This window comes from Rattus norvegicus, chromosome 5 (genome assembly GCF_036323735.1).
Source record: "Rattus norvegicus strain BN/NHsdMcwi chromosome 5, GRCr8, whole genome shotgun sequence".
In the NCBI taxonomy this organism is placed as follows: Eukaryota; Metazoa; Chordata; class Mammalia; order Rodentia; family Muridae; genus Rattus; species Rattus norvegicus.
The window spans coordinates 170,916,643-170,941,953 of record NC_086023.1 but is presented as its reverse complement, the minus strand read 5'-3'; the positions used below and the strand labels follow the sequence as shown (position 1 = coordinate 170,941,953).

Sequence of the window (25,311 nt, the reverse complement as noted above, 5' to 3'; positions counted from 1 at the left end):
TCAGAAAGAAGGGAGGAAGGGACGTGGGCAGGACAGGGTATGTGGCCAGGTCTGTCTGTTCATGGGATAGTTGCCATGGAAGTTGCCATGGAAGGATGTGGCCAGAAAGGAGGACCTAGACAGTGATAAGCAGTGTTTTGGAGGTGCCTGGTGGCCCGGGGAGTGGTGGGTGAAGAGCCACAGATGGCATTAGCCTGCCCAGGAGCCTCTTAGCCCAGCCAGCTGAGCTCACCACATCCAACATCCAACACAGTCCCCGAGGTAGGTGGCCAGTGGACTGCATGCAACAATCAGAGCCCAAATGATAAGCGCTGGAGCTTGCTTGGTGTTGCTGGCTTCAAAACAGCACTTGGATGACACAGATGTGTGCAGGAGACACAAGACACACTCAAGACACTCACCTATGGACTTGCCTGATTGGTATCATAAATTCTGTATTTGGCAATACGATACACACTGTTAAAATGTTAACTTTTAAAATGTTAACATCTTAATTCCTGGAGTGTCAGGCAGGGTCCTGCACACCCTCTCATGGTGTCCTTGTCAAACAGCCCAAGGAGGCAGCTGGACAGGTCCTGGTCTGCTAGCCTCCACCCAGGTCTCCCACTCTGAATCTCCAGAGAAACGTGAGGGCTGTCAGGCAATCCTCGGTGTGGAGCCAGTCTGGGAGTCTCAGTCATGGGGAGGAGGAGCAGGGCACCACGCTACCACCACAAAGCCCCAGGGTATAGAGACACCGGCTCTCCTCCTCTGCCCAGTTGCTGCCTGACACCCACGGGAGGGTGGATGTGTGTCACGGGATAGACAAGGATGATGGAAATGATGAAGAGTCACTTAGGGCTCAGATGCGCGCCCCAAACCAAGCAAACAAGGAGCCAGTCAGGAAAAGGACACCCAGGATAGGAGGGTGTGTCTGCTCTGTGACTGTTACAGTGACCCCAGAGGGTGAAGCACAGTCCCATTCCTGCCCTGCCACAGGTGCACCCCACATCTGTGACAGTGAGCACACTAAGTGCGATACACTGCGGGAAAGAAGCCCTCGGCCCCCTCACTGTGGGAAGCATTTCCCAGTTAACCCATGCTGTCTTCTTCCCAGTACTTGGACTAGTAATGGCTCTGTGGTGGCCACGCCATAGATGTGGGTTTGGGTGCAAGTCCAAGTATGCGTTCACCTCTTTCCTCTTGCACATCTTGGTTCTTCCTGGGATGAAAAAGCCCTGGGGTGCTTCTGAGTCAGCCTCCATGGTGTTATGGTATGGAGGAGGCGGTTATCACCGACAAGCGGCCAAGCCTTGGACCCTCTGGTGCCCTTGGGTGATGCCTGTGAGGGGTTATCTGGGCTCTCCTGGGGTTGCAGCTGTTATGGAGTTTCGTTTCCAGCTTGCAGGGACGGTGGGCAGCTTCGTCTGCATCCCAGTAATGGTAGGCCTGCAGGGTGCTGGATTCGACTGGTCTTGACCGTCTTCCTAGGAAGGAGTCAGGTGTGGAATGGGCATATTTTGTGGGACGTGGACGTGCAGCAGGCACCAGTGTAGCACTAACTGTTGCTAAGATGGTTCCTGGAGGGGGCCATGGTGGGGAGCAGCTGACCTGTGCTGGACATGGGTGCTCCATTGTTCCACTCCTCTGATGGTCTTCGGTGGCAGAGACAAGTGATAGGGAAGCGGGGACACCACAGAGCCGTTCTGCACCTGCCTGCTGACATGCAGGGGCTCTCCAGACATGCCAGGTAAGGGGAAGCTGGGAACTGCAGCAGGTGAAGGACCCATAAGGCTAGCCACCTGCTCCATGTGTGCACAGGTGTGCCAGACAGCAGGTTGCCCTCTGGGAAAACCAACACGGGAAATGTTGATTTTCAGGAAACCAGAGCTTTGGGTGACAGACATGCCCTGGCCATGGGCGAGGCCGCACCACACCAACTTGCTCAATGTGCCACTCTAGGCGCCCACCAAAGAAGCAGATGGAGCCACATCACTATGCCCGCCATGCCAGCTGCCTTGGGGAGCTGCAGATTTCACCTAGAACGTCTGCTCGTGGTCTGGATCGATTTCTTTCTCACAGCCTGGGAACACTGGCTGAAGTTACAGGTGGCTGATGGGGAACTCTGATGGATGCTAGGGTCAAGATCAGAAAAGCAAAGCTGACCGGACAAAAGCTGACCACCCTGCAGTCTTCTCAGGATGCAAAACCAGCCTTGGTATAAGAAGCTGATGCTGATGGATCTAAGGGGTGAGGGTTGCTCTGCGTGTGGGGCTTGCTCTCTAGAGACACCCGAGGACTGAAGAGCTGGCAGCTACCTACCTCACCTGCCTGAGGGTCAAAAGGAAAGGGTGAGATGTTTCCCTGCATGAACCTGTGGTAACAGGCATATACAGGTGACAGGACAGTACGAGCTGGGAGGGACAGAGCACTGAGAGCCCCTGCAGCAATGTCAAGCAGGAACAAAAGCCAGCTCTGTGTGATGACAGCAAAGGCAGTGCATGGGGTTCAGCTATCAAACGGCTCCCTCTCCTTAGTATGGTAGCTTTAAAAACAGAAAATAAGTGTGGATCGGGGCTGTAGAAATAAAAACCCATTGGTTCCCCTATTGGGAACTTCGATAGTGCAGCCACTGTAGAAAAGTTAAAAATGCAATTATCACACAGTGTAGCCATTCCATCACTGGGTCTATATACCCAAAGACCTGCACGTGTATGCTCAGAGCACTGACTCCAGTGGCCCAGAGGGGAACAGTCCAGGTGCCCACTGAAAAGCATGAATGAGGGAAATGGGACATGTATACAGATGTGACACGCGGTTGTCAGGAGCCTCCTGCATGTGTTTCAGTGAGAACAGCCAGCCACTAAGGACCAAGTCCATCCATGGGGTCCCCAGAGGAATCAGAGTAATTAAGACAGAAGGGTGGGTGCTAGGGAATCCTGGGGAATGGGAAATTTGGGTTGAAGGGGCCAGAGTCTATTAACACAGATGAGTTTGTGGACAGATGGTGGTAATAGTCACACAGTAATTTAAGTATTTAATGCCACCGGACTGGACACTTAAAACTGGACAAGAGGGCACACTTTGGTCTGTGTGTGTGACTAATGACAACATAAAGAACAGTGGTGTCCCTCCCGAGGGAGCGGGTTTCATGAGTGTTGCCACCTCATGGCCTCTTTTGGCTGACGTCTCCACTCTACACAGGTAGTGGTCCATATGTGAGAGAGCTCAGTGCGGATGGTCATCAGCTGAGCTAGAGCCTCCCTTGGCTAATGAGGGCTAAGTGACGGCCTGGCGATCATCTTTTCTCACTTGGGGGGCAAGTGAGCACTCTTGCTGCCTTTGCAGTGCAGGTCAGTGGGAGTTGTGTCAGGCTGGCCACTGTGGAGGCCCACTGTGGATTCCCAGGTGGTGTGGCCTGGCCTCATGGCCCTAGGTGCCCTTTTCTGTTTAGTGTCCAAAAGACCCTGGAAGAAAGTTCCTCAGCCTTCCCAAGGCCATTGAAAAAACAAGTGACCTTTCTGTCTACAAGTGCGTCCTCTGGTCACTCCTCGGTGGCTGCTTCAGCTCATGCTGTTGGTTTTGTGGTGCAGCCTGCACCTCTAAGCCAGAGGCCAACATGTCCCTTCCCCTCAACACTGCTCCTACTACTGACCAGCACAGGATGCTGGGGACTGGCTGTTGAGAATTGAGCTGAAGGGTACATAATCCTCAGTCCCACTTCCAAGGGAGGAAACCTTTGTGAGTCTTGTGGAGTTCAAGGTTCGGGCTACAGGAGGAAAAGCCATGGCAACTTGAGCAGTTTTAGCCTGTGTGGCAGTCTCACGGCTTGTGTTCACTGCTTAGGCATTCAAGGCCTCCCTGTTTAGAGCCCAGTGCATTTCCACTCCAACTTGGAGCAAGGATCCAAGGCTGGGCATGCTGCCGGTGAGCAGGTCTAGATTGCCCCCTGGTGAACACTGCAGGCTGTTGCAGGTGAAAGTGAGGCACACCACAAATTTCAAGTTTCAGAAAGGAAGGCCTGGGCAGAGCCCCAAACCCCAGCCACTGATGGTTAGTGGCCAGCAGTGAAGAAGCCCTACTGGAGGTCTGAAGACATGTGAAACAGAACCGCCTCCGGGAACTGGTCAAAACCTCTCATTATTCTTCCTGCCCAAGTGGTGGTGGTGATGGTCTCTAGGCTGTCAATGGCAGATTATCCACTGATGCGATGGGTTCTGGAGGGACCCAGTGGGGCAAGGCCTCTCCAAAATCCCAGGGAAAGAGGGTTGGGTACTGGATCAAGCTCGGGTGCTGAGGCTACAAGCTCTTCTGCCCCTTTGTGGACTGGGAAGCCATGTCCGGCCCTCAGTTTTCCTATCTATGAAACATGGCAAACGGTCTTTTCACAGAGGTGACTCATGAGTCCGTGAGTGGAGGGACTGGAAGTGGCTAGCAGGGAAGAGGTAACTGGCAGCCCTGGCCTTGTTCACTGGAAACAAGACACTTGTGTGACATGTGGCTAGAGTCATGGCGGACTCTGTCAGGTTGCAGGACAGGCAGGAAGTAAGTGACTCTTTTAGGTCCTCTTTACCTTGTGCTCTCCCATTGCGCATACCTTGGATCTGATCCTGCTTTGGACATGCTGTCAAGGCAGGTCCTCTGAAGATGAGCCCCAAGATGGGGAGGAGGCAGAAGCACTGGTGAGTAGTCACAACAGCAGGTACAGATGGTATACAGACCGTCTCAGGCACAGATCAGAGGCATCTTCTAGGCCAGCAGGGGGACAGTGTCCACACAGACCCCCACCAGCCCTGACCAGAACAGTCCTGCGGGCTAGTTTTTATGTTAACTTGACACAACAGAGGGTTATCCAAGAAGAGCAGATCCTAATTAAGAAAATGCTGCTGTAGGATTAGCCTGAAGACAGGTCTGTAGGGTGTTCCCCAGTTGACTGATGTGGGAGGCCCAGCTTACTGTGGGAAGTATCACCCCTCGGCTGGCTGGTGGTACTGGGTGCTGTAGGAAAGCTGAGTGAGCCCTGGGGAGCAGCCGGTAAGTAGTGCTCTCCTGAGGCCTTGATTCAGTTCCTGCCCCCTGGTTCCTACCTTGGGTTCCTGTCCTGACTTTTCTGTAATGACCTTTACTAGGAAGTGTAACATGAAAACAGCCCCTTCCTTCCCAAGCTGCTCTTGGTAACGGTGTTTTATCACAGCACTGGGACTGTACCCAGGCATCGGCTGAGATCTACCCAATCGTAACTCTTGGTCTGGGCACCCATGCTGGGTTCTCTGTAGCCCTACAGATCTTTGGGAGCTGCCATACAACACTCCATTTCTGTTAAGGAGCCAGGCCCTGAACCTTCCTCCCTAGCCAGTGCATACAATGCCAGCGCTCAGCAGGGAGAGCTGAAGGCTCTGCAGAAGTAGGGCTTTGTTCTCTGAGGCCACAGGGACCACTCTTGCATCTGGGCAATTTCCTATAGGAGTCCCACAGTAGAGCTGTGGCTACCCTTCTTCCCAGTTCTGCATGAACTGAGCTGGGCTCTTCCTGCTTCCAGGGGCCAGCTCCTTCCAGCTGTTACTCTGCCGTTTGAGAAATCTGGGAAAATATGATCACATCATCCTGGTTACTGTGACACACGAAAGGAACAGCCAAGGAAGTCTGACTCTCGGGAGTCTGGAGGTCTAAGCCTGTCCTTCCTTCCTGCTGGAACCCCCGGCAGAACTCGCATCACTGTCATAGCAGGCAGCAACACTTGAGGTCCAGCCTTGGATCCTGTAAGGGCCTCACACTTTTACTTCCTACTTAGGATTGGGCCTGCCATCAGCCCAGGGGCGGTGGAACCAGTCCCAGCCCTGTCCCAGGACAGGCCCAATTGCAATCTGTTTCTTCTTGTGCCCCTCCTGGTAGGTAGCTAGTTTTCTTGGCCGATAGCTTCACATTTCTCATAAGAGCCTTGGTATAGTCTTGTCTCTTGCCCACAAAATCCACAGTTTCTCATGCCCCCCATGTGGACAAAATCAAGCATTTGGACAGACCTGCGTTTCCCTTGTGGCCCAGGGTTCATTCTACTTGAGGATGTAGTAAGTATAAGGAAGGGCAGCCGCCAGGGTGCTGGTGGGGTGTGAGGAGGAGTTGAATGTGAGTCTATTTCGTCCAGGGCACTACCAGATGAAGTGTGGGCAAACACCATCAAGATTCCCAGTCCTCCAACGGCCTCCCGCCTTTCCACTGTACCTTGTATGTGGAGCCATCAGCACAGAACAGCACCCCATGTCCCTGACGCTGGTCTCGAACCCAGTCACCTTCGTACTTGTCACCATTCCTGAGGGCACAGCACAGGACCCTCATGAGGATAAGAACCAGGTGGTGGCAGTGACTCAGACTGACTCCTCTGACCAGGCACAGCAAGCACACCGGGGCCAAGGCAAAAATAGGCCCTGAACAGATGGTCTGTGAGCTCCTGCCTTGCCAGAGTCGGCTCAGGAGGGCTGGTGACAGGCGGGGATATGTCTGCATGCCCCCCCCAACCCCCCTATGGCAGGACCCATTTTCTAGAGCATGCTGGGCCCTGTGCAGGACATGTTTGGCTTCCGCTACTCAGAATGGGAGTTGACAGAGAGGAGGAAATGAGAGAGGTGACTCTGCCTGTTTCAAGGGCAGGTGCTGGGTAATAATCCACCTGAAATCTGAGCACAGGCTTAAGGTCTCTAACCCTCTGCCTGAAAGACGGCAGCTTCGCTGAGCAGTATCCTTGCTCAAACCAGGTCCTTGGGGTCCATTCTTGGCTGTGACACCCTGGCTTCAACAAGTGTGGTAGGAGGCAGAGACAGACATACATACACACAGACATATATACAGAGAAAAGCAGCAAAGGCTCAGAACATATTTAAGGCTTGGGTACTAGTTGGTGCTTTCTACAAAAATCTACCTACACAGACCCCTACGGCCGCCAGCATTCCAGGAGGTAAGGGACCACTCTTGTTCCTGAGTAGCAGTTTACACCTCCAAAACCCGTACTCACTTAAAGACCATCTGCCCACGGCCATGTCTCTTATTGTCATGGAAGGAACCCTGGTACACCTGTCCATCCTGGTCCTCCAGAAACCCTTGCCCTGGTGAAGGAACCAGAACACACCAACTTGACTCCACATCTCCTGCTAGTGATGACCCTTCCTCTCTCCTCCCTTAGCTTTCTGGAGGAGGTCGGCCTGCACCTAATTCTGGCAGAGGTGGATTTGGAGGGTTGACCTGCTGGCCTCCTAGGCTTGCTGGATAGCTCTGTTCAGACGAGAATGGTGGATGTATTTAGGGACAGGTAGCTGCCACTGCCCAGGTCGGCAGGCAGGGCTGATAAAATTGATCCAGACTAGCTACCACAGGTTCTCAATGGGGGCTTCACAGAAGGCCCTCCACAAGCACTGGGTTTTGGTGGATAGCATGGAGGGAGGCTTACAGTCCACTTGAATGTTTCTGTCTCAGAATTACTCTGTGTACCGTAAGCATGGTAAGTCCGCTGCCTGAGTTCTCCTGCAAGGCTTGTCAACCTGAAAGGCTGGGGAAATGTGAATAAAGATGGGGCCTTGCTGAACTGTCGACAACCTCAGCTTCTGGACAGTTCAGAGACTCAAGGGTATTTCTGTTCCCTAGCTCAAGTAAACTCGGGGAAGGAAAGGGCTGTTCCCGCTACGTTCATACACACTAGAAGCTGCCGGGTTCATTTACAGCGTTAGGTAGTTTTCCCAGTGTCCAGAGGGACAGGGGAAACTTCAATCATCCCTTTCTCCTCTTTGGCCTGCAGACTATACATAAAGTGAGTAACTCAGGCCTTAGGGGCCTGATAGCCCAGTGTCACTGGGATCTTGAGAGAGTGGATCTAGTCGAAGCATGACTGTAGCAGCAGGAGTGACTCACTCTGAGACTGCAGACCTGCCTCAGGCCAGCCTGTAGGAGCCATGCTTATCAACAGAGAACTGTGTACTGTTTTAACCTCTAAGCATAGACAGTACAAAGAGCAGACATGGGCGTGACACACATCCCAGGACATGGAAGGCTCTCTGTATATGGGCTCTGATGGGCTCATCTGCGCTGTGGGCAGAAAACGGGGGTATCAATTCCTGCCTCTTTCCAGCATCCAAAGTCAGACAGGCTAGGTTAGTGGTTTGACCACCTGAGCACACACAGACCCACAAGTCCCTGGGTACCACACCTTCCCTCAGGCCTTGGGAGAGCTCCCCCTCGTAGTGACCTCCGGCTTTGTACTTCATGATGCCGTGTCCTTGAGGCTCTCCTAAAACAAACTGTCCAGAGTAGGTGTTTCCTGGGATAGATAAGAGGGAAGAATCAGGCTGTGCCCCAGCCAATGGTAGTGAAGATGACGCCAGCCACTTTCATTTTCTTCTCTCTCTCTCTCTCTCTCTCTCTCTCTCTCTCTCTCCCCCTCTCTCTCCTTCACTTTTACTTTTTCTGAGACAGGGCTTTTCTGTATAGCTCTGGCTGTCATGAAACTCAATCTATAGACAAGGTGGTCTCAAACTCACAGACCCACCTGCCTCTGCATTCCGAAGGTTAGGTCTAGAGGTGTGTATCACCACGTCCTGGCTTGAAGTATTTTGAGATGGAGGTCTCTGTCTATGTAGACTAGGATGGCTTCAGACTCACAGAGATCAGTCTTGCTTTGTCTTCTGAATGCTGGGAGTAAAGGTGTGTGCTGCTATACTTGGCTGGTGTCTGTCTCTTTACCTTACCCTTTGTGTGGACAGTGAGGAAGAGAACACGCTTTGGACCTCTGTCCATACCCTGGCTGGGATGGCAGACTGCCTAGGAAGTCACTGCCTGTGGCACTGCCAAGAAGGACTTCCCTGGCTTTTTAAAAACAGTTGGACACTAAGTCCAAGAGAAAAGCTCCCCCAGGGCTAACAACCGACTGACTAACTACGCAGCCCGAAGCTCCAGGAAACACCTATGGCCACTGGCATGGAAGCCACGGAGCAGTCTGCCCATCCAGGGATGCAGTATGACTGAAATATCTTTGCTTATTTTAAGTGTTGGCATTAAAGGCATGCGTGACCACCTCTGGTCTAAAAAATTTCTTTAAAAATTTCTTTATTTTATGTATGAGTCTCTATCTGCATGTACACCTTCATACCAGGAGAGGGCATCAGATCATGTTATATAGATGGTTGCGAGCCACCATGTAGTTGCTGGGAATTGATCTCAGGCCCTCGGGAAGAGCAGCTGGTGTTCTTAACCACTGGACCATCTCTCCAGCTCCTAACATACTTTTTTTTGTTGTTGTTCTTTTTTTCGGAGCTGGGGACGGAACCCAGGGCCTTGCGCTTCCTAGGCAAGCGCTCTACCACTGAGCTAAATCCCCAGTCCCTCCTAACAAACTTTTAATGTAGAAGAAAACTGTAACTTTGGGATGATAAAACTTTATTTCAAACGGGTGTTATAGAGAAGACCAAGTTGTCTGCACAGGTGAGGGCCAACCCTTACCTAGGAGCCCCAGGGCACCCTTTTACTAGACTAGGCCTTCTGCAGGCATAAAGGCAGTCCAGGCTGTGGGCCTCACACTGCCTGGCCCCAGCCTGAATGCTATCCTCTCTTACTGGAGCCTGAAGCTCTCCCTGTTTACACACAGCATTTTGTGTGGCCATAAACTCTGGGAGGGTTTATGGGGACAGAGTCAGCAGCCCACCTCTGTCCGATGCTAACCTGACCAGGCCCAGTGCTGGTAGCCTTCCCCAGTGATTTCTCCATTCACAAATTCGCCTTCATAATAACTTCCATCTTTAAACAATAGCTTCCCATGACCTGGTGAGAGAAACAAAGTGCAATCGGCTCGTGGGAGTGGCCACAGCCCAACAACCCATGTGGGTAGGGCTCCCTTTTCCAAGTGAAAACCTCAGTTGCTGTGGTGGTGCATGTCTGTCATCTAGCTACTCGGGAGGCTGGGCTAATCTGGGCAACATAGCGGAAACTCATATAAACAAAGCAACACATTCCTGACCACCAGCTCTCGTTGAAGTGACCACAGAGGTGTGAGCTGTGCACATGAGACCTTGTTTGTCCTTCATCCACATGGGGACAAAGGACGTGTGTGTGTGTGTGTGTGTGTGTGTGTGTGTGTGTGGTGCACGAGTATCTGTGTCCAGTCTCCAGTGCCCATGAAGACTGGAAGTTGGTGTCAGGTTCCCCAGAGCTAGGGTTATGGACTGTTATGAGCAACCTGATATAAGTGCTGGGAACTGAACTCTGGTCTTTTTTTTTTTTTTTTTTCGGAGCTGGGGACCGAACCCAGGGTCTTGCGCTTCCTAGGCAAGCGCTCTACCACTGAGCTAAATCCCCAACCCCGAACTCTGGTCTTCTGCAAGTGCAGTGCAGCAAGCACTCTTCTGAGCCATCTTTCTGGCCCCTGGAGAACATTCTTTAAAAGTGGGCGACTCTTCAGGCGGCTCTGACAATAGCTGTAGACATGAGCCTTGGTGCCTGCTTACGGTAAGATAATCCTTAATGGTGGGTGGTGGAGGCATGAGAAACACCTGTGTGGTGAGAACACTAAGCAAAAGCTGAATGGTGCTAAGGACACAGCCTGCTGGTGGGTCACTTGCCTCATTCTTACAGGTCCTGGGGTCGCAAGAAAGCAAAAAACAAATAATAAAGACAATATTTGTAGAGACTGGGTGCAGTGGTGCACTTGGGAGGCTGAAGCCAAAGGATTGTGGGTTCAAGGCCAGCCTGGGCTATATAATATAGCAAGGTCGTGTCTCAAACACAAAAAACAACAAAAAGATAAAGAAAAGAAAATGAAGAGGAGACTCTGGTAGCCAGCAGATGTGACAAGCCTTCTTGCTTATGGGGCAGGCAGGGTCTAAAAATGGAAAAAAAGCCATTAAGTCTAGACACTGGAAAGTCTAGACTCAGTACTTCTCTGATATGCGTGTACGTGTGTGAGCGGGTCATTCCAGGGTATGCTCATTTTGTACTTCTTCCCTCTATTGCTCAGGTTTTCTAAAAATATAGTCCTTTCTTTCTCTCTCCCTTCCTTCCTTCCTTCCTTCTTTTTGGTTTTCTGAGACAAGATTTCTGTATGTGGTTCTGGCTGTCTTGAAATTCATGGTAAGGCTGCAGTAAGGCTGGCCTTGAACTTGAGATCTACCAGCCTCTGCCTCCCAAGTGGGAAAATACAGCAGACCCTCCGTGCTTCTAAGAGAGTCAACAGGAGGCAGACTGCTGAGAACGCAGCTGCCTTTCCCCAGGAATCAACAGATCCAATGTCTTACAGCAAAATCTCCATCTCTTCTGGCCGTTGTCTGGTGGTTTTCTATAAACTGCAATGCTCACAGGCATGATGCACAGAGCAGGGTTCTTTCTTTCTCAAGTTTTACCATTTTTTGCTTTTGTTTTTTGTTTTTTTGTTTGGAACACAGAGACACTAACTCTGAGGATTAGAGCCCTGGGTGTCCAATAACAAGCAGACAGTACGCCATGATGGTGTTTGTGTGTGTCACTCTGGGACCACCGCACCACTCTTTCCTTTCCACCCATAGTTCTACCACCCACCAGCATGTGATGAGCTCCAAGCCTACAAGTCTTCCATTGGTTCCGCCATAACTGGGGCCAAGTGGTACCAGTGTGCAGGCACAGTACTGGGCTATGTTTGGTACAAGACTAACTGCCTCCCACACTGCTCAGGAATCTGTCTCTGGTATGGGCTCTAGAATGACCAGAGGCCTCTTACCATGTTTCTTGCCTCCCTTCCATTCTCCTTCATAGCGGAAGAAAGAATTTGGGTATACATATACGCCATAGCCTGTGTACAGAAAAGAAGGTGAACATCATGATGTTTTGACATCAGTAGACACAGAGATGAGGCATTTCAGGGTCTGGAGTAGTCTTCAGGTCACTTCTCATCAATCTTTTTAACGTGACAGGATGCTTCACCTTGGTTAATCGATCAAGATGTATGCTCCCTCTCCTTCCCTTCGGTTTTGCTACATGGATAAGTAGCGAGGAAAAGTCAGGCTTGGCCAGAAGAGGGCTAGGACCAAAGCTGATTGTAGGCTTTTAAGGGGAAGGATTCAAATGGAGGTGGTGAGGCCACAGAAGCAGTGAACAAGCTCACTTAGGATACAGCGAAGAGCCTACCCTGCCAAGACCTTCACCATCCTCCTGTCCCCACGGGACAAAAATCCACATTTACTCCTAAGAACTCCTAGCTAGCCTCATCTTTTATCATGTAGCTCTGAGACATCACACCCAACACCCATCTCTGTTCCTCATAAGCAACCCCACTGCTTCCTTGCCAGCAAGTCTCAGCCTGGAACGGGAAGACAGTGGCACTGCCGTGGACTCTGGCCTCATATCGACCTGTTTCTCCGGTTTTAGGACAATTTTCTATCAGACTGCATTGGGCGGGCCCGCAATCCCAGTTCTTGTGTGCTCACCCAGGCCAGTCTGACCTCGACTCTATCGGCCCCCCTGACACAGGGCCGCCTGGCCGTGAGACTGCAACCTGGACCACGCCTGTGGAGAACGCGAACGCAACCGAGCTCCAGCGGGGATACGCAGCCCGTACCGTTTCGCGGTCGCAGTCTCGGCGAGTGCCGGAGAGGTTGGAGCGAAGCCGGGTTCTGATCCTCAGCTGCCGCCATCTTGCCGCCAAAGTTTCCCTGGCAACCACAAAGCTGCCTGCCATTGGCCTCCGGTTGCTATGGGGCGTGGCCAGGTGACCATAATATTCAAAGCAAACGCGTCGTTTCCGGAGCCTGAGGACGGCAATGCGCCTGTGCAGTACGGCGCATTTCCGCCAACTCCATTCTTCCGCCGGGAAGCACTCCCGCCAACGGCCTCGGCGTCCATACCGGAAGCGGAAATGGTTGGAGCTTGGGCCCCGCCCCGCGGCCATCTTGGCGGCTGGAGGCGGCGCCGCGGGACGGAACGGAAGTGCCTGTGCAGCTTCCCGGATCCGGAGCCGAGCTCTGGCGGCCGCCCTGCCCGCCATCCTCCTTCCGCAGCCGTGAGGGAGACCGCGGCTCGGCTGCACCGGAGCTGCGAGGTGCTGGGGGTGGGCTGGTGGTGCGGACCTGGCCGGGCGGCACACCGCCGCCTTCCTCTGTACTGTCAAGGCCATGGGCGGGCGGGCAGGCGGGCGGGGCCAGGCAGCGCCTTTGATACTGGCGAGGGGTTGCCAGGGGCCGGCCGATATCCGAGAGGGGTACGCGAGGGGAATGCTAAACGCTGCCCCATCCGGCCGCGGCTCGCTCCCCCCAAACCCCCCGGGTCCTGGCTTCGGAAGAAGGTGGCCTGTTGTCGTCCTCACAGATCCGGGCGGCATGTGTTAGGTGTCCTACTGCTACCCCACTACCGTGTTCGGTTTCGGGGCACACGTGTAGGAATTAAGCCAGAGTGCGAAGACGTTACTGAATGGATTGAAGGGTTGCTGGTTAAATGGGTCTAGATTATACGGTGACAGTAAGGCAGTAAAATCCCCAGCCCTCTAGGCTGTACCTCCAGCCCCGTGCAGATACATTGTCTTCCTTAGCAGGGTTTCGGTGCAAGAGGGCTACCTACCTTCACATTGAGAACACCCGAGTGGCTTTTCTTTCCTGACTCTTAATAATAGATACTACCCAGGTGGTGGTGGTGCACGCCTTTACGTGAGGCAAAGGCTGTGAGTTTGAGGCCAGCCCGGTCTACAGAGCAAGTTCCAGGACAGCCCGGTCTACATGGAGGAACCCTGTCTGGGGGGGAAAAAAAAGGACTAGAGACTAGTTATATGTCTTGCAACTTTTTTTTTTTTGATGTGAGTTTTTTTTTAAACTCACAATATGTGGAAATCCCTCATAAGTGCTCAAAAGAGCATCAGGAAACCCATACTCTGTGCCTTAGATCCAGGTTGTGTGTTGGGGAACTGGTTGCAGTGGAGGTAGGATGTAAAGAAAGAACTGGGGAAAATCTGAGTTGATCATCCCCACTCCACCCACCCCCTAAAGGTGGGAGGGGCCAGAGAGGGAAGGACTCAGAGGGACAGGGTCTGGAAGGGTTGGCAGAAAGGGAACAACTCTTGAAGCATGCACATGCCATTCCTTGACCAGGAGGCAGTGACGGGCACCCTTACCCCCACCTCATATGCTGTGCAGAGAGCTTTCTCCTCTCTTCTGTATTCCTAATTTAGGAGTGATGGATTGCAGAAACTAACCAAATGATGGACTCCAGAACAAGGCATGGGGCACAAGCTCTGTGTGTAGTACTTGTGTCCCCCTTAGAACAGTTTTTCTCTTGCTTTTTTTGTGACGGAACATAGAGCAATTTCAGTAGGTATGTGGCAAGCACTGTAGGTGTGAGGCCCACCCTAAAACCAGACAAGGTCCCTCAAGAAGGAGCTTGCATTCTTGTGAGAGGGAATTGAGAGATTACTAGAAAGGGATTGGAAAACAGTTGTTACAGGAAGTAGAAACAGCAGTGATGTGACGTGGAATTGGTGGTCATTGTGGACAGCATGAAGGGCCTCTTTGACCTTTAGTCTGAGTGGAGAGAAGAGAATTGCAGTTGGAACAGCTGGTATGAGGGCTGCCCTAATCCAGGAACGAGTCTGAGACATTCAGGACTGGCACTTGTTCTACCACAGGCTGCCACTAGGTCTTCATAAGAGCCCTTTGAGGAAGGCAGTGAGGCGCTCATCCCATATTCCAGGTCCAAGCCCAAGGCTGTCCCAGATCACACTGCTCGGAAGTGCAGTGCTGGGATTTGAAGCAGGCAGTGGGACTCCAAAGTTCACATTCTTAATCTCACTGTGCTGCCTCTCAGGTTGTTATTGGCAAGGAGTTTAATCAAGATGTAGAGCAGTGTTGTCTGATAACCAGAACTCGACTAATAGGTTTGTCTGATAATCAGAACTCGACTAATATGTTTTTGGTAGGTTTTCTACACATCATCTGAACCAGAGTTTTAAACAGTTAGCTCAGCTTAGCATACATTCTTTAAAGGAGTAGCTCTGTCTTTTTTCTTTAAAATGGCCTCCCTGTGTAGATAGGTTGGTCTGGAACTCACTATATAGACAGACTGACCTCAACTCTCTGCCTCTGCCTCTGCCTCCTAAACTGGATTTAAAGGTGCGTGCTACCAGGCCTAGTATTTTCTTTTTAATATTATGTCTCAGTTTAAGCAAAAGTGTTTTAGTGGTAAACACTGTAAAGTAAGGGAGCATTTTCATATACCATAGGGTATTGAATGTGACTAACATAGCTTTCTATAAGCGGGGCTTTGGCCGAAGTGGAATGGCCATTCTAGGTAGTACATTGTAATGTGGTCTCTATTTAAATGTGGAATCCCCCAGAAAGGGAGAGCCACATCTAGGTTCTTCAGTTAAATGTGTGCATTTAGTTTATGCACACACCTGAGAACAAAGGGTGTTCCCAGTCTCTTGGGCAGCTCTGAGCACCATACTCAGTGGGTCCAGGAAGTGGCAGCCCACTCACAACTCTTACTGCAGTCTTGACACACTGATCTCTGGGGCTGCTGAGAAGGCTGTCACACATTACCTGTTTGCCGTTGAAGTCACGCTATGTGGCCACTGACATCTGGTTCCGAAGGACTCCCTGAGGTTGACACGGGGTAGGCTGCAGATGTTGGACTTCTCGTCCTGCCACCCCACTGTAGCACTTGTGAGCCTGGTTTCTCATCCACTTTGGGAGCATTGAGACCAAGCTCAGGACTGTAGATTGAAGTCTGCCTGTATGTCCAGTCTTTAGAAGAGCATCATTTTGCACATGGTGAACCTGAGGGTGACTGTAGATAGAGAGGGTGTTGAAGGCCTCTCAGCTGTTGAGCACAGGTAGATTTAAGTCATACTGAACTATAGTTTGTTTCCCCTTTTCACCTCATGGGTAGCAGAGGGACGTGGGACAGGTGCTACTCATATGAAAGGACCAGACGATTCTCCCTTCCTGCTTTTCAAGTAGGACTGATGACAAAAACTCCATCACTTAGCAGTTTCCCTGAGTCTGTATCTGAGGAGCTGGATATCCAGCTGGGCCTGAGCTGCTTCCAGGCCCAGGGCTGCTGGGGGTGTGTCCTCTATGAAATCAAGGACAGTGATGGTTTTCTTGGCTGTCTTGGTTTTATAGTGAATTCCCACACTATAGTGGGATCCCAGCAGTGTTCGAAGTGGCCAGGGGTAGGTAGGGTTGCCTTCAACTGCCAGATAAGAAACAGGGTCACAGCTACATGCGCTATCTGCTAGGCCTGTTGATGGGGAGAGGGCCTGGCTCTGGGGTATAGACCCAGGCCCAGGGCAGAACGTGGAGAAGACTGGGTGTTTGGTGAAAATCCAAAGAAATGCTTTGGATGAAATGTCAGGTCTTGTCAGACTGGTCAGTAGAGGGGAACATTTTCATATCCCTGAATGTTTTTTATTTATTTTAAAAATATTTTGTATTTATCCCAGTTACAGAATGTCTGAAGGGGACAGTGTTGGAGACTCTGTCCATGGGAAGCCCTCAGTGGTGTACAGATTTTTCTCACGGCTTGGACAGGTGAGTAGATTTGTAGATCATTAGTAGAAATAATTGAAAGGGAAGCTGTGACTCCTGACAGATTTCTCCTGAAGGGTGAGTTTGCTGTTTCACAAAAGACGCTAACCTACAGCTTGCCCTGGGCAGAAGCTTTCGTTTTCAGGGTTTGGCTCCTTTCTTTGCCATGAGAGCCTGTACACATGTTCCAGAAAAAGGTCAGGTAGCAGGGTCTGGACAGTGGGGACTACTTGTTCCTGTTTCTGTTTTGCTGTTGCTACTTCTCCTCCTTTATAATACTAAAATCCTCATCTCAGTGGTGTAGGACAACAATGGTCCTTGATCTTCTCTTTCCACGCCTTTTCTTCAACCTGCCACCCACATTCTAGCAAACCTAGGCCTTCTTTTGCCCTCAGGTGTCTGTTGGGTGTTGCTCCCTGAGAGTGTGAGCCTTTCATGCTGGCCCAGGTAGAGATGTAGGTCACGATGTATGGCTGCTTGAGGCTGCCTCACACACTCACTGTCTACAAGTCTGATTCAGTGAGCTGATCTTATGGTTCAGTTAAAAACTTACCATGCTTTTAAGAAAGTATCATACGGCAATCTGTTGCTAATTATTGAAGCTGCTTGGCGGATAGGTATATTTACATAATTGCGAATGTTTAAAAATGCTTGTAATTAAAACTTAGAGTTACAGTTCAGAATTAAGATGTAAAACATATCTATGTGTACCTGAAATGCATGTTTATAGAAAAACCAAGAGCTTCCATAGTAATGACTGTAGCTGCTTTGGTATGTGTGAATGCACACTTTGGCTGCCAGCCGTCAAGCTGTGACCAGCCACTTTCCAGTGAAGACAGGCAAGGTCAGCGTGCGCCGACTGGGGAAGTGCAAGGTCCTGGAGGCTTAAGAGCCACATCTGGGACTCAGAGAGACCCTTTGGGAAAATAGGTTTTCGGTAGGATTTGACCCATGTGTGTTACAGCATGGGTTACAGTATACATGTTAGAGTATGTGTGCTACACTATGGGTTACAGTATGAGTGTTACAGTATCGTGTCACAGTATGTGAATTACAGCATGGGTTACAGTATGTCATAGTATGTGTGTTAGAGTATGGGTTACAGTATGGGCTATATTGTGCATGTTACAGTATGGGTTAGGGACTATACTGTATGTCTGTAACAGTATGGGTTGCAGTTTGTTATAGGATACATGTTACAGTATGTGTGTTTCAGTATGTGTTAGAGTATGCATGTTCAGTATGGGTTACACTATGGGTTGCAGTATGTGTGTTACAGCATGTGTTATAGGATGCATGTTACAGTATGTTACAGTATGTGTGTTAGAGTATGGGTGTTCAGTATGGGTTACAGTATGTGTGTCATAGTATGTATGTCACGGTGTGGGTTACAGTATGGGCTATACTATATGTGTGTTACAGCATGTTATAGGATGCATGTTACAGTATGTTACAGTATGTGTGTTAGAGTGTGCATGCTCAGTATGGGTTACACTGTGGGTTGCAGTATGTGTGTTAGGGTATGCATAATACAGCATGGGACGGTGGGTTTAAAGGGTGGACTTGCTCCTCTGTAGCTTGTGTCCTCCCTTTGGGTGAGGTTGATTTTCCCTATAATGAGGTTTCTGGTTAATGCTGTAGCATAGTCTTTTATGCCTGGTTATTTTATAATGCTTTGGCTTAAGAATTGGATCTGTTTCAGGAATTATTGCAGATAAATCTTAGATTAATTGTTGTCAGTGTTTCACACTATATTTACATATATATTGTACATACATTGTATGTGTATGTTATACACACACATATATATATGTATATATTATATATAGTATAACCTCTTTGTTTTTTTATATATCTCTTTAAAATTGAAGCCCAGATATTTCCGAAAGTGCACTTTGTAGTACATGGGAGTTGTGGGCTGATAAACGATTTATTCTGCCTTACAGATTTATCAGTCCTGGCTGGACAAATCTACCCCCTACACAGCTGTCCGGTGGGTCGTGACACTGGGCCTGAGTTTTGTCTACATGATTAGAGTTTACCTGTTACAAGTAAGTGTGGTCTCAGCTGTCTTCACATTGTCTAAATGTGCTGCTGGTTGGAATGTTGAGTGTATATATTTTAGAGGACGTGGTCTGTAATAATTTTAGGTTAGTGCCAAATGTAAGAAGTTTCAGTGTGACCACCTGTTTAAAGGGGATTGGTAACAGTTTGTCCTGACTTTATTATGTTCCTTACCTAGAGTTCCCGGTGTGCCCAAGCAGGTCTTCTGGATAGCAGACTCTGTGGTATCCCTCAGACCTTGTATGTCTCTGGGAGCACAAGCCGATCCCTGCTTTCTTGAATGGAGTGTTACAGACTTAAGGTGCATGAGTGACTTGCACTCACCTGGGTCTAAGCTATTTCTGTGTGGCTAAAAAGGGGAGTGAGGATGAAACATTTTAGAGGGTAAGAGATGAGTGGCTTAAGGCAGTTCTGCAGGCCCCTGGGCTGTCTGTGGACGCCATGGACAGGTGGCATCTACTTAGGTTTTCGTTTGGAGCTTGTTGCTCCTTAGTTTGTTGGTCCCAATCCAAGAATTCCTGTACACCTCAGTTGGAGGCTTTTCAATGTCTGTTAGTCCAAAGGAAGGCAGCTTAAAGATTTCAGCTAGCACATTTTCTCCTCTGCGTTCATGAAAGGTATTCCCTTATTTAAAGTTCGGTCTGTCTGTCTGTCCATCCATCCATCCATCCATCCAATACTTAGGAGGACATTAGGACATGAGAACTCATTGATTTGCTGGATTTATTGATGCGTTCACTAAATTTATTGATTCATTGCTGTAAAAAATTTTTTTTTTTGGTTCTTTTTTTCGGAGCTGGGGATCGAACCCAGGGCCTTGCGCTTCCTAGGCAAGCGCTTTACCACTGAGCTAAATCCCCAACCCCATTGCTGTAAAATTCTTAAAGTAAATGTAGACACTTGACCTTTATTGTTTTCATTTATGAATTTATTCCTAGGGGTAGACACGGTGCTGGTTTAGCATGATGGTGGTAGGCTACTCTCTAGTTTATACTAGAAGGACTTGATCAGTACTGCATGCCTGAAATTATTGTTGAGTTCATTGAAACTTGGTGGATTCACAAGTGGAAAGACTGGACCGGCAGCCTTGGGGTGGGGTGGAGCAGAGCACACAGACTGGTTGTACTCTGCTCTGAGTCAGACCTGGCATTCCTCAAGGCTTGGCTTTGCAACATGATAACATATGTGCATAAAATTGACTTTTATACCTAGTTTCTAGTAGTCTGACTTGAAAAGTTTTTAGGCAGAAAGGTTTCCTTTATATGAAAAGTACAGGCCTCCAAGGATTATGATGCAGTTATGGAAGTGAACTGGGTAAGCTCGATCCTTTAGTTAACGTAAGGGCTGCAGGGGTTCCAGTTCATTGTCTTCTCTGGAAAGCTGGGTTTGTAAACTTTGGACTTTGGCCAGGGGTGAGATGGGATGAGAAGAGGTAGGGTCTGCTGGTGGCGCGTGCCTTTAATCTCAGCACTATGGAAGCAGAGGCAGGTGGCTCTCTGAGTTCAAGGCTAACAGAGTGAGTTCCAGGATAGTCAGGGCTACACAGAGAGATCCTGTCTTAAAAACAAAACAAAGGAAAGGAAAAAAAAAAAGACAGAAGACCCTTCTCTCTTGATTTCCTGGTTCTGGTTCTAGATCTCTCAAGTGAGGGTACTATTCCAAATGATATGTTTCTAATGCTGCAAGTTGTCTACAGAGGACTGCTGGCTGTCATGTGTACAGTAATAGCTGACATTCTGTTGTAGACTTCGTGTGAGAAAGCTTGTTCACAGCAAGTTTTGAGGCCAGGAGGACCCTGAATGTTACTCAGACACCCATCTCACATTAGCCCTACGGGCAGGGCAGTGTGTCTGCTGAGGAGAGCTAGCTTTTCTGCTGCAGACAGTCCTGGTCAGGACTATGGCTGACTGTCCTGCACCTTTGATGACACCCTTAAAGATGTTTGTTGTCTGGGCCCTAGGTTGTCATGATCTTGTCAAACTCACAAGTAAGTTGAGGTAAATGGTTACTGTGGAGCAGTCATTGCTTATCACTGCACCTTTAAGGAACCATGTTTGTGGTGCAACAGAGCTTCATGGGTATGGGCTCAGTGAACTGGTTCCAGCTGGCTGGGCTGCTCATTGATGATGCCTTTCCTTCTCTTCCAGGGTTGGTACATTGTGACCTACGCCTTGGGAATTTACCACCTAAACCTTTTCATAGCGTTCCTTTCTCCCAAAGTGGACCCTTCCTTGATGGAAGACTCAGGTACAGCGGGGCCGTTGGGGTGCTGCTGTCAGAGCTGGGAACAGTTGGACCTGGGCTTGCGATCGTGATGTCTATGTCAGGATGACTCACACTAAACCCTGTGCCACTGTGGAAAGGGTCGTTCTTTATCTCCACTTTGCTCAGGAGAGAAGGGAAGCACTAGGTTTAAATAACACATCCAGAGACACATGGGAGAACAAGCAGGATGCAGGGGTCTGCTCCTCTGTTTCCTGCCTGCCTCAGAATTCACTGTTAGGCGGATGACCAGAAAAATACAGGAGCAGTAAATAGCAGAGACACAGCTCAGACCAGGAGGACCCTGGTTGCCAGGGGTTAATACAGGCTGGGGCATTGGGTGTGCCCTGGTTTCTGAGTTGAAATGTTCTTGGGTGTGGGTTTTTGTTGTTGTTGACACAGGGTTTCTCTGTGTAGTTCTGGCTGTACTGGAACTCACTCTGGAGACTGGGCTCCCCTCAAACACAGAGAGCCACTTGCCTCTGCCTCTGCCTCTGCCTCTGCCTCTTGTCTTGGGTCTCTCCTGCCATGTGGGTTCCAAGAATTAAACTCAGATTGTCAGGCTTGGCAACAGGTGTCTTGAACTGCTGAAGTATTTCATTGGCACTTGGTATTTTATTGTGGTAATGGAATTCTGTGTGTTCCATACTAGCCATAAACTCATCCTGCTTCTACCTCTCAAGTGCTAGGATTGTACCACCATGTGGCCTGCATTCTGTTTACCTGTTATGGAAACATTAGTTTGTCCTTATTTACCTAACTATAGTACAACAGATGAAAACTCTGTGTGAAACTGAAATTTTTTTAATTACTGTTTTATGTGCATTAGTGTTTTGACCGCATGTATATCTGTGTGAGGGTGCTGGATCCCCTGAAACAGGTATTACAGACAGTTGTGAGCTGCTGTGTAGGTGCTCAGAATAGAACCTGGGTGCTCTCGAAGAGTAGTGAGTGCTCTTAACCACTGAGCCATCTCTCCAGCCCCAAAATCTTTAATGCCTTTAAAAAGTGCATTAAGTCTTTTGTTTAAAAAAAGAAGGAAAAAAAGTCTCGAACCTGGAGAGATGGCTCAGTGGTTAAGAGCACTGGCTGCTCTCCCAGAGGTCCTGAGTTCAATTCCCAGCAACCACATGGTGACTCACAACCATCTGTTATGGGAACTGATGCCCTCTTCTGGTGCCTAAAGACAGCTACAGTATACTCACAAACATTTAAAAAAAAATCTTTAAAAAAGGGGGGAAAAGGTCTCATTGAGTTTCTAAAGCGACAAATTATGCTTTGTCAGTTGACTATGAACCCCACACTTTAGTTGAATGAAATCTGTTGCCATGTGTGAGGCGTGCTAGTTCAGAAGCATTTAAGGAGAACATGTGTGTGACGTGTGTGGGGTTGGGGGGACTCCAAAGGTAAGAGGCAGATGTTTCATCTCTAGCCCGATGTTCTACCTTTCAGATGATGGCCCTTCATTACCAACCAAACAAAATGAGGAGTTTCGCCCCTTCATTCGAAGGCTTCCAGAATTCAAATTTTGGTGAGTTAATTTTTTTCTGTTGAACAATAAGATATTTAAATCCATAAATGTCTTACTTTTGCAAACGTAATTGCCCACATGTGGGGAATGTGGTGCCATTTTGGTTCACATGCACTAGGTAATGGTCATGTAATAGTCAGATCAAGTGTTTGGCACGATCACCACAGGCACTGACCGCTTCAAGTTTGAACACCAGACGTCCTACTTAAGGTATTTTGAAGGAAGTGCAGCATTATTGCCCACTGCTCTTCTTCTTGTCTACACAGCGGAAATCCTTTCTCCTGAGCAGTCCTGCTGTTATGTCTTTAAGGTTTTTGTGGAAGATGAAGATCAGTTTTTGTCTTAGTTACTGGTTTCTTAACAAAATGAGGATTTTGTTGTGCTTTGTTTGCATGTGGTGTGCATTAATCTAAAAGGTCACAGGGCTTTCCAGGGGAAAGACAGTGTTCTGTCTTGGGTTGGCACAGTCATCTAGAGTTAATAGATCAGGCTGGTCCCAGAATGAAGGGCTCTAACAGCTGTTTTCTAGGCCCTGTGCCTCCTGTGGGCACTGCTTTGGTTCAAGGCCGCCCTGAACCTTCCATAGACAGACATCCTGGGAGTTGGGAGACTAGAGAGAGGGCTGAGAACATAGGTCGCTGCGGTGTAGTGTAGCTCCTCCGAGGACCTTCTGTCAAAGGTCGAGGCTGTGGCCTCCTGGACGGTCTTTTGAACCAAATGTCCCCCGGAGCCCAAAGGAGCCAAAGTCTTTGTTGGCTCAATAAATTGAATAAGCAAACTGAGTTCTGTGAGTGTTTTAACTTGGCAGCTCTGGTGCTGTATGTAGGACAGGAATTGTTAAGAGTATGGGATATGATCTGGGAGAGGACACAGAAGGTAGGTAGAAGCCCTTGAAGAATCTGGTCTTTGTTCTGTAGGAAAAGAAGAGCTTGTGCTGGTTTCAATCGCACAGCACCTAACCAGTGCGGTAGTGGCAGCAGGGCTGTGTGCTAGGGTGGGAGAGCACTCCCTTGCACACAGGCTTCCCAAGTCCATCCAGAGCCTAGGTTACTGCTCAAAATGGCAGTTTCAGGGAGCAAACATGAGGTGCACTTGGCTTTAGCTGGGGGTACTTTACACTTTGTGTAAGCTTAAGAAGACTTAGTTTTCAAAGGAGTTGTGTGGTTCAGTGTAGTACACAAACTGACCTCACACTACACTGTGGTGGCTGTAAAGACCAGAGGGGTCTGACACTTGCCTGGTGTTGTCCGCAGAGCACACCACACTAATTTCTCCCTTTGTTCTAAGGCATGCGGCTACAAAAGGCATTCTTGTGGCTATGATCTGTACCTTCTTTGAGGCTTTCAACGTCCCCGTGTTCTGGCCGATCCTGGTGATGTACTTCATCATGCTTTTCTGTATCACAATGAAGAGGCAAATAAAGGTAAAGATAACAGTGTTGCTGTGCAAGCTGACAGTGACCAGCCCGAGGCTGCAGTACCCCTGGAAAAGCATGCTGGCATTTAGTGCTGGCATCACCTTCTGTGTGTGATGACCAACTTACATTCAGCTTCTGCCCGAGAGTCCTAAACTGCAAGCCCTCTGTGAGAACAGAGCCTTCCTTGAAGGTGGCTGGAAGCCGAGTAGGAGAGCCCTGGGTAGGGCTAGGTGGGCTTGGGTCTGCAGTGCCTCAGTGGCTCCTTTTAGCTCATAGCTTGAGGTCCTGTGGTAGCCCTGCTAGAGCCCAAGGCACATCCTCACACTGGTGATGAAGTTGTGGCTGCACCCCCTTCTGTACTCTCCCTAGCTCTTTGCTCACAGAGGATCATGAAATGTTTCCCAAATGTTGGCATTTCAGTGGGTTAGAATGTACGAACCACACTGTTGGCCTCTTGATTTCAGTTGCACTAGACTGAAACAATTGAGGGGTACCTTTGGCTATTCAGGCCTAGGGAAAAGGGTAAAGCAGGAAACTGTTTTGAAGTAACTCAAGTTTGTTTGTGTGTTTGTTTTCCCAGCACATGATTAAATACCGGTACATACCATTCACACACGGGAAGAGGAGATACAAAGGGAAGGAGGACGTGGGCAAGACATTTGCTAGTTAGAAGCTGGACTGACTGTCACACGGACTCAAGAACGGTTTTGAGCCATTGTAACAATGCCTTTTTCTTCACATAAAGTAGTTGATTATGAGGAAGTTGAATTTTCTTTTTAAGAGGAGCCTCAATGATTTGTATCTGAAATATCAGGTTCTTGAAGAAACTGGCATTTAAACCACATTGCATTGACTTCTTCTTCAGTGATGCTCAGTGTTTGGAATGGGCAGATGGTAGTGAGCCATGGGCTTGTTCAGTGTTTGGAATGGATGATGGTAGTGAGCCATGGGCTTGGGAGGCCAGGTGGGTGGCAGCCCAAGAGCGGAAGGGAGGATGGGAGTGCGGCCCTGCAGAGCTGCCTTCCTGACCCCGCTGAGGCCACTCCTCTGTGCCAGAGGGACACGCCAGCCTGCTTCCTGCTGTGAGAAGGAATGTGCCGCTTTGAGGGTGATTTCACAGAGCTCTGTGGGGTTCTCATGCCAGTGTCTGAATCTCATCTCACTAGAGATGTTTCTCAAATTGGCCTCTTACCATAATGACTCAAAACTCTGTTCTTAACTACCATGATTGCTTTTGAGGGCCTGGAATTATAAATATATATTATATTTTAATTGTTTGAGACTATTTTGACACTTCCTTTGATACATAACGTATTTTGCTTTTGATTAATTTAAACTCGTTCTCATGCCACAACCTCTTTACGGAAACAGAACGGGCCAGAGCGTACCAAGTCTGGGGTTTATCGCATGGCCTTTTACTTTCTATGGGGAAAACAGAACCTACCATGTGTCAAACTTTTTGATGTGATAAAAATAATACTCTTTAAACATTTTACTAAGTGACTTTTAAATCCCAACTTTATTAAAGAAAGTGTCCCTTG

General features: G+C 49.1%; 2 protein-coding genes across 20 annotated transcripts in view; one reads left to right on the top strand and one right to left on the bottom strand.

The window, feature by feature from the left end:
* Window positions 1-13,868, bottom strand: part of Morn1 (MORN repeat containing 1) — a 59,134-nt gene extending 45,266 nt beyond the window's left edge. For 7 of the 18 annotated variants that reach the window (XR_010066373.1, XR_010066374.1, XM_039109709.2 and 4 more), the window contains exons 1-6: window positions 12,542-12,767; window positions 11,705-11,776; window positions 9,679-9,777; window positions 8,171-8,281; window positions 6,986-7,076; window positions 6,199-6,286 (exon numbers count right to left, since the gene is read on the bottom strand). Coding sequence is in view for 15 of the 18 variants with exons in the window: in XM_039109709.2 (XP_038965637.1) it covers window positions 6,199-6,286; window positions 6,986-7,076; window positions 8,171-8,281; window positions 9,679-9,777; window positions 11,705-11,776; window positions 12,542-12,617 (537 nt within the window). In the remaining 3 variants the exon portion in view is untranslated. Of the gene's footprint in view, window positions 1-6,198; window positions 6,287-6,985; window positions 7,077-8,170; window positions 8,282-9,678; window positions 9,778-10,062; window positions 10,835-11,704; window positions 11,777-12,410 lie in introns of those variants that run through there. The other 11 variants (XM_063287486.1, XM_063287496.1, XR_010066375.1 and 8 more) reach the window with 10 other exon arrangements.
* On the top strand, window positions 12,881-25,311 carry Rer1 (retention in endoplasmic reticulum sorting receptor 1). Of its 2 annotated transcripts, NM_001039012.1 has the most exons (7): window positions 12,974-13,021; window positions 16,412-16,499; window positions 18,443-18,547; window positions 20,708-20,807; window positions 22,275-22,353; window positions 23,641-23,776; window positions 24,351-25,050. In NM_001039012.1, the coding sequence occupies exons 2-7, from the start codon at window positions 16,419-16,421 to the stop codon at window positions 24,438-24,440; spliced, it is 591 nt and encodes a 196-aa protein (NP_001034101.1). In that variant the 5' UTR covers window positions 12,974-13,021; window positions 16,412-16,418; the 3' UTR covers window positions 24,441-25,050. The 2 variants fall into 2 exon arrangements, with proteins under 2 accessions (XP_063143554.1, NP_001034101.1); XM_063287484.1 differs by having other exon boundaries at window positions 12,881-13,021; window positions 23,641-25,311.